Genomic DNA, 13,391 nt, shown 5'->3' on the forward strand with positions numbered 1-13,391 from the left:
CTAGAGCTCTATCTAACTCTCTTTTAAATTCATCCAGTGAATTGGCTTCCACTGCCTTCTGTGGCAGAGAATTCCACAAATTCACAACTCTCTGGGTGAAAAAGGTTTTTCTCACCTCAGTTTTAAATGGCCTCCCCTTTATTCTTAGACTGTGTCCCCTGGTTCTGGACTCGCCCAACATTGGGAACATTTTTTCCTGCATCCAGCTTGTCCAGTCCTTTTATAATACTATACGTTTCTATAAGATCCCCTCTCATCCTTCTAAACTCCAGTGAAGAGGTTTGTGCTTTCCCTCGATCATTTTGAGTAGTTTCCACAGCAATTAAAGGATGGTTGCCTAATTATTCAAGCTCAATGAAGTCGTTCCTATTTCCCGCTTTCCTATTTCATATTGTAAGGTGGTGAAGTGAATCGGAATTGTACGGTTATGGTACATTATTTGTCATGTTTAGGTCAGTTTTGATTATTGCCACGTGTACCGTGGTGCAGTGAAAAGCGTTTAGTTTCGAGATGCAGCGCAGAAACAGGCCCTTCGGCCCACCGGTTCCGCACCAACCAGCGATCCCCGCACACTAACACTATCCCGCACACACTAGGGACAATTTTTTACGTTTACCAACCAATTAACCTACACAGCCGCATGTCTCTGGAGTCTGGGGGGAAACCGAAGATCACGGAGAAAACCCGCGCAGGTCACGGGGAGAACGTACAAACTACGTACGGACAGCACCCGCAGTGGGGATGGAACCCGGGTCTCCGGCGCTGCGTTCGCTGTAAGGCAGCAACTCTTCTGCGCCTGGCGAGAATTGTCTCTTCCGAACGGAGACGCGACCCTTTGTTCTGGGTGGTGTCTCCGTTCCCGCTGCGGCCTACCACCGGCCATGCACCTGGAGCTGGTGGCCTCCAGCTGGGACTCGCCTGTGGAGGCTCGCAGCCCCCTGGGTGGGGGCCGACATCGGGAGCTCCGGCAGCGGCAGCGTCTTCGCCCGCCCCGAATCGCGGGGCTTGGGTCGGCCCGCCGCGGTCCTTTCACCGTCCGGCGCGGCCTGAAATAGGCCGCGGGATTTTCTCTGCCCGGCGGGGGCTTCAATGTCGGGAGCCCCAACTGCCCCGACGTGCAGCGGCAGCGGCGGCGTCTTCGCCCGCCCCGGATCGCGGGGCTTGGGTCGGCCCGCCGCGGACCTTTCACCGTCCGGCGCGGCCTGGAACATGGCAACTTCAACAGCCTGACCGCGGGAGAATACGGCAGGGGAAGAGAAAAGGCAACCCATCACAGTGAGGAGGTGACTGGAGGAGACTTACTGTGATGGATGTCTCTTTCTGTTTGATTGTGTGTGTTATTGCTTATTTTTTATTGCTCTTTTATTGCTTTTATTATTCTTGTTGTTGGACTGTGGGTAATCTTTCATTTCACTGCACATTTATGTGTGTGTGAGAAATAAACTTGACTTGACTTGACTCTGCCGCTGCGCCACATTATGAACCAGTGAATTTACGAACTAGATTCCAGAGAGTGGCAGACTGCCCTGTTTATCACGGGCACTGACCTCCCCTCCACTGAAGGGATATGGAGGAGGGGCCGCCTCAAGAAGGCAACCAGTGCCCTCGATGACCCTCGGCACCCTGGCCACGCTTTCATTCTGCTCCTCCCACACGGGGCGAAGCTGCAGGGGCCTGAAAACCATCGCCCACCAGTTCAGGAATAGCTTCTCTTTAACACCACGTGACACTAACCTCAGCAACTCTGAACCTCTCTGCAAAACGGCACAAAGTGCTGGTGTAACTCAATGGAACGGAGATGAGGAAACACTTAGGTTAATTCCCGGAATGGCGGGACTATCATATGTTGAAAGACTGGAGCGACTAGGCTTGTATACACTGGAATTTAGAAGGATGAGAGGAGATCTTATCGAAACGTATAAGATTATTAAGGGGTTGGACACGTTAGAGGCAGGAAACATGTTCCCAATGTTTGGGGGAGTCCAGAACCAGGGGCCACAGTTTAAGAATAAGGGGTAGGCCATTTAGAACGGAGATGAGGAAAAACTTTTTCAGTCAGAGAGTTGTAAATCTGTGCAATTCTCTGCCTCAGAAGGCAGTGGAGGCCAGTACTCTGAATGCATTCAAGAGAGAGCTCGATAGAGCTCTCAAGGATAGCGGAGTCAGGGGGTATGGGGAGAAGGCAGGAACGGGGTACTGATTGAGAATGATCAGCCATGATCACATTGAATGGCGGTGCTGGCTCGAAGAGCCAAATGGCCTCCTCCTGCACCTATGGTCTATTATCTATTCAGGCAGGCAGCATCTCTGGAGGACATGGATGAACCCTTCTTCATATTCTGAGATGGTGCCTGACCTGCTGAGTTACTCCGGCACTTTGTGTATTTTTTCTTGTTGGGCAGTATCAGCAGTTCCTTGTGTGTGAGGGCAAGGGACTATGTCTTTAGTTGCTTTTAATTTGCACTAGTATTACTGTGCTCATCCATTGAAATGGTTTTGATTATATACTCATCTATGTGGGCCTGTTAAGTTGTTGCAAGTAAAAATGTCATTGTTCCTTTATTTGTACCTATAATTAAACACACTGACCCTCGAGGCAGGGAATGCTTAAATTTGTGTGTGTAGGAAGGTCGCACAGATGCTGGTTTACAACGAAGATGGACACAAAATGCTGGAGTAACTCAGCGGGTCAGGCAGCGTCTCTGGAGGGAAGGAATGTGTGACGTTTCAGGTCGAGACCCTTCTTCAGCCTAAATCTGTACGTTGTCTGGGTCAAGCCATTATTCTTGAAATTGTGGCCTGGCTCTTTTTTAAAATCATTTGGGATTGATTTATGAAGAGGCTGCAGAAATGTGTGTATGTGGGTGTGTAGTTGGGCTGTTTATTGATTGTGGCAAGAAGTGGTAGAAACATAGAAAATAGGTGCAGGAGGAGGCCCTTTGGCCCTTCGAGCCAGCACCGCCATTCATTGTGATCATGGCTGATCATCCACACTCAGTAACCCGTGCCTGCCTTCTCCCCATATCCCTTGATTCCGCTAGCCTCTAGAGCTCTATCTAACTCCCTGAGATGCTCCATAGTTGCTGCCAGGCCTGCCAACTCACCCCTGCCCTTTGTTTAGTTTAGTTTAGAGATACAGCGCGGAAACAGGCCCTTCGGCCCACCTAGTCGGCGCCGACCAGCGATCCCCGTACACTAACACTATCCTACACACACTCGGGACAATTTACAATTTTACCAAGCCAATTAGCCTACAAACCTGTATCTCTATGGAGTGTGGGAGGAAACCGGAGCACCCGGAGAAAACTCACGCAGGTCACGGGGAGAACGTACAAACTCGGTACAGTGGTAGAGTTGCTGCCTTACAGCGAATGCAGCGCCGGAGACTTAGGTTCGATCCTGACTACGGGTGCCGTCTGTACGGAGTTTGTACGTTCTCCCCGTGACTTGCGTGGGTTTTCTCCGAGATCTTCGGTTTCCTCCCACAATCCAAAGACATACAGGTATGTAGGTTAATTGACTGGGCAAATGTAACAATTGTCCCTAGTGTGTGTAGGATAGTGTTAATGTGCGGGGATCGCTGGGCGGCGCGGACCCGGTGGGCCGAAGGGCCTGTTTCCGCGCTGTATCTCTAAATCTAAAAAAAAAATCTAAACTCCATACAGACAGCACCCGTAGTCAGGATCGAACCCGGGTCTCCGGCGCTGTGAGGCAGAAACTCTACCGCTGTGACTTTGTGTTTTACTTGAAATAATTCTGTTACTCTCCACATTACGGTTTTTGTTCACAATAGTTACATTGATCGTGGGACAATCATTTGATGTAATTTTAAAAGAAAGGAATTTATGTTTGTAATATCTTTCTTATGCTCAGACTGTCTTGTCGCCAGCAAAGTACTTTAGCCTGAAGTGCCATTGCTGTCATGATACACAAAACGCTAATCGGCTCCAGACCGCCCTTTAGAGATACAGCAAGCCCTTCAGCCCACCGAGTCCACGCCGACCAGCGATCCCCGCACACTAGTTCTATCCTATCCACTCGGGACAATTTACGACCAGAAGCCAATTGAGCTACAAACCTTTACGTCTTTGGAATGTGGTAGGAAACCGGAGCACCCGGGGAAAACATGCGCAGGTCACGGGGGGAACGTACAGACAACGCCCGTAGACAGGATGGAACCCATTTCTCTGGCGCTGTAAGGCAGCAACTCTACCGCTGCGCCACCGTGACTATATTGATCGAGGATATCGGAGTCTGTTGAACTAGGACTTTGTTGTTTGAAACAATTCTGCACGGTGGCGCAGCATTAGAGCTACTGCCTTACAGCGCCAGAGACTCGGGTTCGATTCTGACCGTGGGTGCTGGTGTGTACGGGAGTTTGTACGTTCTCTCCGTGACCCGCGTGGGTTTTCTCCGCGATCTCCGATTTCCTCCCACACTCCAAAGACGCACAGGTTTTGGCTTCGGTAAAAAATTGAAAATTGTCCCTCGTGTGTGTGTGTGTGTGTGTTTTGGGATGGAGTTAGTGTGCGGGGATCGCTGGTCGACGCGGACTCGGTGGGCAGAAGGGCCTGTTTTGGCTCTGTATCTCTAAACTGAACTAAACCGTGCGCTGGGAGTGAAAACTAAATTCACAGCAACAGAGATAATTGGGCATAACCCCACAGCTTTGTGTGACCACAACATCTTTATGTTCAAATCGATCTCTCATGCAGATATTTTTAATGGACTCTGTTTATTTTGTGCGGATTTCTCTGGGCAGAAAATCTGTTGTAGACACAATCTGTCATGGCAGCATATGTTGACCTCTACACTCTTACCCCCTCTCGGATTAATCATTGATTGCCAGGGAGATATAATTCATTGTTGTTGCTATCGCGAGCAGATAATTGCTTCGTAGTATCAGTGAGTACCAAGACTGGAGCGGCTAGGCTTGTATACACTGGAATTTAGAAGGATGAGAGGAGATCTTATCGAAACGTATAAGATTATTTTAGGGGTTGGACGCGTTAGAGGCAGGAAACATGTTCCCAATGTTGGGGGAGTCCAGAACAAGGGGCCACAGTTTAAGAATAAGGGGTAAGCCATTTAGAACTGAGATGAGGAAAAACTTTTTCAGTCAGAGAGTTGTAAATCTGTGGAATTCTCTGCCTCAGAAGGCAGTGGAGGCCAATTCTCTGAATGCATTCAAGAGAGAGCTAGATTTAGCCCTTAAGGATAGCGGAGTCAGGGGGTATGGGGAGAAGGCAGGAACGGGGTACTGATTGAGAATGATCAGCCATGGTCACATTGAATGGCGGCGCTGGCTCGAGGGGCCGAATGGCCTCCTCCTGCACCTATTGTCTATTGTCTATTGGAGCGTGGGAGGAAACCGAAAATCTTGGACGCAGGTCACGGGGAGAACGTGCAAACTCCGTACAGACAATACCCATAGTTGGGATCGAAAACCGGGTCTCCGGCGCTGTGAGGCAGCAACTCTACCGCTGCGCCACCGTGCTGCATTTACTTTCAACATCGTAATCACTATCCCCTCTATTACAAGATTAAAGATAGAAGCAGGAATAGACTGTGTTCCTGCACTCAACAAAGCCATTGTTGTTCTTTTACTTTTGCTCCGTTTTCCCAAGAATATCCATAAATATTTTTTGGTAAAGGTTTACTCTCTCTCTCTCTCTCTCTCTCTCTCTCTCTCCCTCTCTCTCTCTCTCTCTCTCTCTCTCTAGAGAGAGAGAGAGAGGAGAGAGAGGAGAGAGAGAGAGAGAGAGAGAGAGAGAGAGGAAGAGAGAGAGAGAGGAAGAGAGGAAGAGAGGAAGAGAGGAAGAGAGGAAGAGAGGAAGAGAGGAAGAGAGAGAGAGAGAGAGAGAGAGAAGATTGTGGGGCCCTTGACGAGGATCTTTGCTTCTTCTCTGGCCACAGGCGAGGTCGCAGAAGACTGGAGAGTGGCCAATGTTGCTCCTTTGTTTAGGCAGGGAGGTCGTGAGAATCCAGGGAACTGTTAGCCAGCGAGCCTTAGAAACACAGAAATTAGGTGCAGGAGGAGGCCATTTGGCCCTTCGAGCCAACACCGCCATCCATTGTGATCATGGCTGATCATCCACAATCAGTAACCCGTGCCTGCCTTCTCCCCATAATCCCTTGATTCTGCTAGCCCCTAGAGCTCTATCTAACTCTCTTTTAAATCCATCCAGTGAATTGGCCTCCACTGCCCTCTGTGGCAGAGAATTCCACAAATGCACAACCCTCTGGGTGAAAAAGGTTTCTCCTCACCTCAGCCCCTCAACAGTGGTCGCGAAAACTATTGCGGGGAGTTAGTTTCCATATCACTGAGGCTTGCTGGCCAAAGAAGGTGTCTGAAGAAGGGTTCCGACCCTATTCCTTTTCACCAGAGATGCTCTGTTACCCCACCCCGTTACTCTCCCCCACCCCCTCATTATTCCCCCCATCCTCATTATTTTTCCCCCACCCCCTCTCTATTCCCCAATCCCTCTCTATTCCAGACTACTCCAGCATTTTGTGTCCGTCTCATCTGGGGAAGATTACTGGAGATAGGATTCACTCCCCCTTGGAAGAGAATGGGATAATTGGGGATAGACGGCATGACGTTAGCTTTGAGATCCAGCATGGATGCAGGCCCTTCAGCCCTTCCACGCTGACCAGTTCCATTCTGCACATGGGGGTCAATTCGATTATTCCAAATTAACCCAAAAACCTGCACGTCTCTGAAATCCACGTGGTGAGCGGGAGAACATGCAAACTCCACGTAGCCAGCACCCGGAGTCAGGATCGAACCTGGGTCTCTGGTGCTGTGAGCCAGCGGCTCTACAAGCTGCACTGCCGTGCACCCCACCCCGTCTTTATTACCCCCCCATCCCCTCTCTATGCCCCACCCCATTATTCACCACCCCCTCATTATTCCCTCACCCCCTCTTTATTACCTACCCACCCCCTCATTATTCCCTCACCCCCTCTTTATTACCCCCCACCCCCTCTCTATTCCCCACCCCCTCATTATTCCCTCACCCCCTCTTTATTCCCCCCACCTCCTCTCTATTCCCCACCTCCTCATTATTCCCCACCTCCTCATTATTCCCCCCACCCCCTCAATATTTCCACCACCCCCTCATTATTTCCCCCACCCCCTCATTATTTCCCCCACCCCCTCTCTATTCCCCACCCCCTCTCTATTCCCCACCCCCTCATTATTTCACCCACCCCCGTTATTCTCCCCCACCCCCTCATTATTCCCCCCATCCTCATTATTTATCCCCCCACCCTCGCTATTTTCCCCCACCCCCTCATTATTCCACCCATCCTCATTATTTATCCCCCACCCCCTCATTATTCCCCACCTCATTATTCCCCCACCCCCTCATTATTCCCCACCCCCATTATTTTCCCCTATCCCCTCTTTATTCCCCCCACCCCATTATTCCACCCACCCCCATTATTCTCACCCCCACCCCCTCATTATTCCCCCACCCCCTCATTATTCCCCCCACCCCCATTATTCTCCCCTATCCCCTCTTTATTCCCCCCTCCCCATCTTTATTCCCCCCAACCCCTCTTTATTCCCTCCACCCCCTCATTATTCCCCCCACCCCTCTCTATTCCCCACCCCCTCATTATTTCCCACCCCCTCATTATTTCCCCACCATCATTATTCTCCCCTATCCCCTCTTTATTCCTCCCCCATCCTCACTTTATTTCCCCCTACCCCCTCTTTATTCCCCCGCCCCCTCTTTCCAATCGCCCCCTTTACCTCCATCCCTCCACCTGGCCTTACCTGTGACTCCTCTCATCCCCTCCCCTCTGTTTTGTTGAGTTTAGTCTGTGTTTGAGTCTAGTTTATTGTCACGTGTGCGGAGATCCAGCGAAAAGCTTTTTTTGTTGCGTGCTCACCCGTCAGCGGAAAGACAATATGTAATCACAGTGGAGCCACCCGCAGTGTACAGATACATGCGGCACGGTGGCGCAGCGGTAGAGTTGCTGCCTTGCAGCGAATGCAGCGCCGGAGACCCGGGTTCCATCCCGACTACGGGCGCCGTCTGTACGGAGTTTGTACGTTCTCCCCGTGACCTGCGTGGGTTTTCTCCGAGATCTTCGGCTTCCTCCCACACTCCAAAGACGTACATACAGGTTTGTAGGTTAATTAGTTGGGTAAATGTAAAAACTGTCCCTAGTGGGTGTAGGATAGTGTTAATGTGCGGGGATCGCTGGTCGGCGCGGACCCGGTGGGCCGTAAGGGCCTTTTTTGCGTGCTATATCTCTAAACTAAACTAAAACAAACACGACACAGGGAATAACGTGGGCAGAGGCATAGTTTGTCTCCGTTTCACCTCCGTCATTTGTCAAAGGGTGGAATTTAATTTTGCTTTATTTCGGAAAGGGACGATGTTTTTGCTTTTTTTTAAATGGGTTCATGCTACAGCTGTGCCGGTGAGATCCAACATATCCACATTGCAGCAACATCTGTACCTTTTCTTCCCCCAGGTCGGACGGTAGTTTAGTTTAGTTTCGAGATACAGCGCGAAAACAGGCCCTACGGCCCACCGAGTCCGCGCCGACCAGCGATCCCCGTGCACTAACACCACCCTACACACACGGGGGACAGTTTACAATTTTACCAAGCCAATTAACCGACAAACCTGTACGGCTTTGGAGCGTGGGAGGAAACCGGAGCGCCCGGAGAAAACCCGCCCAGGTCACTGGGAGAACGTACAAACTCCGTACAGACAGCACCCGTAGTCGGGATCGAACACGGGTCTCTGGCGCTGAAAGGCAGCAACTCTACCGCTGCGCCACCGTGCCGTCCAGCAGAGGTCACTGATCCCTTGGGCAAGATCTTTGCAAGTATTGCCAATCTTCTGCTCAACAAATCCCGACCTTTAGCATCTATTTCCTTTGCAGTTTTAGCAGAGTGATTTGCCCACTAATTTGAAGGAGGCCGGCGGATTGAAACTAAATTATAAGGCTGCCTTATAGGGTTTTCATTTGAATTTAATGATAAAAGTGGATTATCTTGAAATTCTGACTTCATCTATTTCTAATTAGCCCACTCGAGTGAAAGAAAATCCGGGAGACATTGGCACGGTGAATAAATTTGTAGCCAATTTGCATTGAGACACATGGAATCCTTTCAAATGAAAATGAGCCCCAGTAGACCTGGTCCTCGATAGCATGTCCAGAATAATTGTCATGTGTAAAAGACAAGGGAAGCCTGCATTAAAAGCTGGGGGGAGGGGGGTGGGGGGATGGGGGGATGGGGGGGAGGGAGGGAGGGTAGGGAGGGAGGAGGAGGGGGAGGAGGGGGAGGGGGAGGGGGGGAATAAAAAAACATTACAGAGCACAAAACATAGGAAGGAAACAATGCACCAAACCAAGGGCGAGGAGAAGAATGAAGTGAAGTTTTGAACGTGTTATTTGGCTCACAAGGCTGAACTGAAAGAAAATACGTTTCACCAATTCTCGAGACATGGTGCAAATCTGAGCAAGGAGGAACTCCTTTATTAACAAGCGAGAGACAGATCAAGGGAACAAGAGAGGGACAGCACCTTGTATTCTTCTGCCTGGGCAGCTTACAACTCAACGGTATGAAACCTTCTATTCCCCAGTTTTAAGTCGCTCTGCAGATTGAAACCAAATTACGCGTTTGTCTTGTCGTGTTTATGATTGAATTTATTGATAAAAAGTGGAATATCTTGAAATTCCCTAAATTAATTAATTAATTAAAGAGATGATTGATTAATTAATTAATCAATCAATCAATTCCCCTAAATCAGTGCTTCTTAAACTATTTCAGTGTCATTCACCTTTGAGTCTTTATCACAACATTCAGCCTCGACTAAATGTTCTTATGGTTTTTTTGGGTAATCTTCGTCTTATCCTCCCCTGTGTATAATATTACATATATTAAGTCATTCACACTTCATGCACCACCTCGAGTTTCATTCACCCTTGGGTGAACCGCTCACCAGTTTAAGAAGCACTGCCCTAAGCAACACCCCTACTCTGGTCATACAGAGTCATGCATGTTGGAATCAGGCCCTTCAGCCCCAACTTGCCACACCTATTTCTCCCCACTATCTCCCACCCTCCTCCAGTAACCCTGCTCCTTCATGCACTCATCTCTCTCTTTACTCTTTTATTTCCCCCCCCTCTTTCCAGTCTCCCCTTTCCCTCTATATTCCTCCATCTGCCTTTATGTGTCACCCCTCTTCTCCCCTTTTTGCCTCCTTTTCACCCCAAGCATTTGTCACTTCCTCCACCCAGCGGGACTGTCGTATGTTGAAAGACTGGAGCGACTAGGCTTGTATACAACTTAGAAGGATGAGAGGGGATCTTATCGAAACGTACAAGATTATTAAGGGGTTGGACACGTTAGAGGCAGGAAACATGTTCCCAATGTTGGGGGAGTCCAGAACAAGGGGCCACAGTTTAAGAATAAGGGGTAGGCCATTTAGAACGGAGATGAGGAAAAACTTTTTCAGTCAGAGAGTTGTAAATCTGTGGAATTCTCTGCCTCAGAAGGCAGTGGAGGCCAATTCTCTGAATGCATTCAAGAGAGAGCTGGATAGAGCTCTTAAGGATAGCGGAGTCAGGGGGTATGGGGAGAAGGCAGGAACGGGGTACTGATTGAGAATGATCAGCCATGATCACATTGAATGGCGTTGCTGGCTCGAAGGGCCGAATGGCCTCCTCCTGCACCTATTGTCTATCTATTGTCTATTGTCAATCTCTCCTCGCCCATAGATAGACACAAAAGGCTCAGCGGGTCAGGCAGCATCTCTGGAGAAAAGGAATGGGTGACGATTCGGTTCGAGACCCGTTTTCAAACTGAGAGTCGGGAAAGGGAACCGGGAGATACAGATGGTGATGTCGAGAGATATACAAACAATGAATGAACGATTCTCAAAACAGTAACAATGATGAAGGAAACAGGCCATTGTTAGCTGTGGGTTAGGTGAAAACGAGTTACAGACAATGAGACTCAACAAGAAGACTTTGAAGCTGGTACGACTTGGGTGGGGGAGGGATGGAGAGAGAGGGGATGCAAGGGTTACTCCTCACTAGGGTCGCCAACTATCTCACTCCCAAATAAGGAACAAGGTGATGTCACCGCCCCACACCCCATGTGACCTCACCCAGCCACGTGCTCCCGCTCCACAAATGGCGGCCACCCGGGCCGGGAGGCGGGTTGCTACGCAACCTCCGTCAGGCGAACACACTCCGCCCCTCTCCCGATGAGGTAAAACTTTTTCAGTCAGAGTTGTGAATCTGTGGAATTCTCTGCCTCAGAGGGCAGTGGAGGCCAATTCTCTGAATACATTCAAGAGAGAGCTGGATAGAGCTCTTAAGGATAGCGGAGTCAGGGGGTATGGGAAGAAGGCAGGAACGGGGTACTGATTGAGAATGATCAGCCATGATCACATTGAATGGCGGTGCTGGCTCGAAGGGCCGAATGGCCTACTCCTGCACCTATTGTCTATTGTCTATTCCTTCCACAGATGCTGCCTGACCTGCTGAGTTCTTCCAGAACCTTGTGTTGCTCAAGATATTTCACTTCCCTTTGGCACATTGTCTTAATTTTATTTCTTTAATTTCCCAAAGCAGAATTCAGTTTCTGGAGCACAAAATGTCCATGTTTACATTTTACAAAACGCTGAAAACAATAGGTTTCCTGTTAACTTGTCTCTTTGTGCTGTAGTTTCAGATACTTGTATAATGTAAATGCTATAGAACCTGGAACAGTACAGGCATACAGTGGTTCATACGTTCATAAGTGATAGTAGCAGAAATCGGCCATTCGGCCCATGAAGTCCACTCCGCCATTCAATCATGGCTGATCTATCTCTCCCTCTCAAACCCATTCTCCTGCCTTCACCCTATAACCTCTGGCATGGTTGTAATATAAAAGCAAACAAGGTGCATCTTATATTCCTGTTAAACAGTGTAAAACCTTCACTTTTGCCCCAGTTGGCCTGCACACCATTAACATGATATGAATGAACTCGGCTGAATGCTGAAAGTTTCTTCAACAGAGGAAATAAGTGACTATCCTAACGGTGTTCTAACTTGCAAAGATCTGGCAGTCAGTGAACACAATGTTGTTCAGGACTCGATACTCTGGAGCTCTGATTTAAAACTCTGCAAACTCCTACAGCAGGCAGTGAAGAAAGCCAATGGAATGTTGGCCTTCATAACAAGAGCAGTTGAGTATAGGAGCAAAGAGGTCCTTCTGCAGTTGTATCGGGCCCTGGTGAGACCGCACCTGGAGTACTGTGTGCAGTTTTGGTCTCTAAATTTGAGGAAGGATATTCGTGCTATTGAGGGCGTGCAGCGTAGGTTTACTAGGTTAATTCCCGGAATGGCGGGACTATCATACGTTGAAAGACTGGAGCGACTAGGCTTGTATACACTGGAATTTAGAAGGATGAGAGGAGATCTTATCGAGCCAGGACCGCCATTCAATGTGATCATGGCTGATCATTCTCAATCAGTACCCCGTTCCTGCCTTCTCCCCATATCCCCTGACTCCGCTATCCTTAAGAGCTCTATCTAGCTCTCTCTTGAATGCATTCAGAGAATTGGCCTCCACTGCCTTCTGAGGCAGAGAATTCCACAGATTCACAACTCTCTGACTGAAAAAGTTTTTCCTCATCTCCGTTCTAAATGGCCTACCCTTTATTCTTAAACTGTGGCCCCTTGTTCAGGACTCCCCCAACATTGGGAACATGTTTCCTGCCTCTAACGTGTCCAACCCCTTAATAATCTTATATGTTTCGATAAGATCTCCTCTCATCCTTCTAAATTCCAGTGTATACAAGCCTAGTCGCTCCAGTCTTTCAACGTACGACAGATCCGCCATTCCGGGAATTAACCTAGTGAACCTACGCTGCACGCCCTCAATAGATGGTGGGAATGTGGGAGACGGGGAGAGGAGGACTCCATCCCATGGGAATAGGACTGGAGGCAAGGCGACTGAAGAGTCTTGACCCAAAACGTCACCTGTCCATGTTCTCCAGAGAAGCTACTTGACTGAAGAAGGGTCCCAACCCAAAACATCACCTATCCATTTTCTCCACAAATGCTGCCTGACTGAAGAATAGTCCTGACCCGAAAACATCACCCATCCATTTTCTCCAGAGATCCATGTTCTCCTGTGGATCAGTGTGAAGAAGGGTCTCGACCCGAAACGTCACCCATTCCTTCTCTCCTGAGATGCTGCCTGACCCGCTGAGTTACTCCAGCATTTTGTGTCATAGAAATATAGAAACATAGAAAATAGTTGCAGGTGGAGGCCATTTGGCCCTTTGAGCCAGCACCGCCATTCATTGTGATCATGGCTGATCATCCACAATCAGTAACCCGTGCCTGCCTTCTCCCCATATCCC

The 13,391-nt window shown here is 49.1% G+C and overlaps 1 protein-coding gene across 1 annotated transcript in view; it reads right to left on the bottom strand.

The window, feature by feature from the left end:
* Positions 1–1,685, bottom strand: part of LOC144592279 (interleukin-6 receptor subunit beta) — a 157,013-nt gene extending 155,328 nt beyond the window's left edge. The window contains exon 1 of the mRNA XM_078396808.1: positions 1,548–1,685. Coding sequence (XP_078252934.1) covers positions 1,548–1,685 — 138 coding nt within the window. The remainder of the gene's footprint in view (positions 1–1,547) is intronic.
* Between the last annotated feature and the right edge of the window lie 11,706 nt (positions 1,686–13,391).

Source organism: Rhinoraja longicauda, chromosome 3 (assembly GCF_053455715.1).
Source record: "Rhinoraja longicauda isolate Sanriku21f chromosome 3, sRhiLon1.1, whole genome shotgun sequence".
Lineage (NCBI taxonomy): Eukaryota > Metazoa > Chordata > Chondrichthyes > Rajiformes > Arhynchobatidae > Rhinoraja > Rhinoraja longicauda.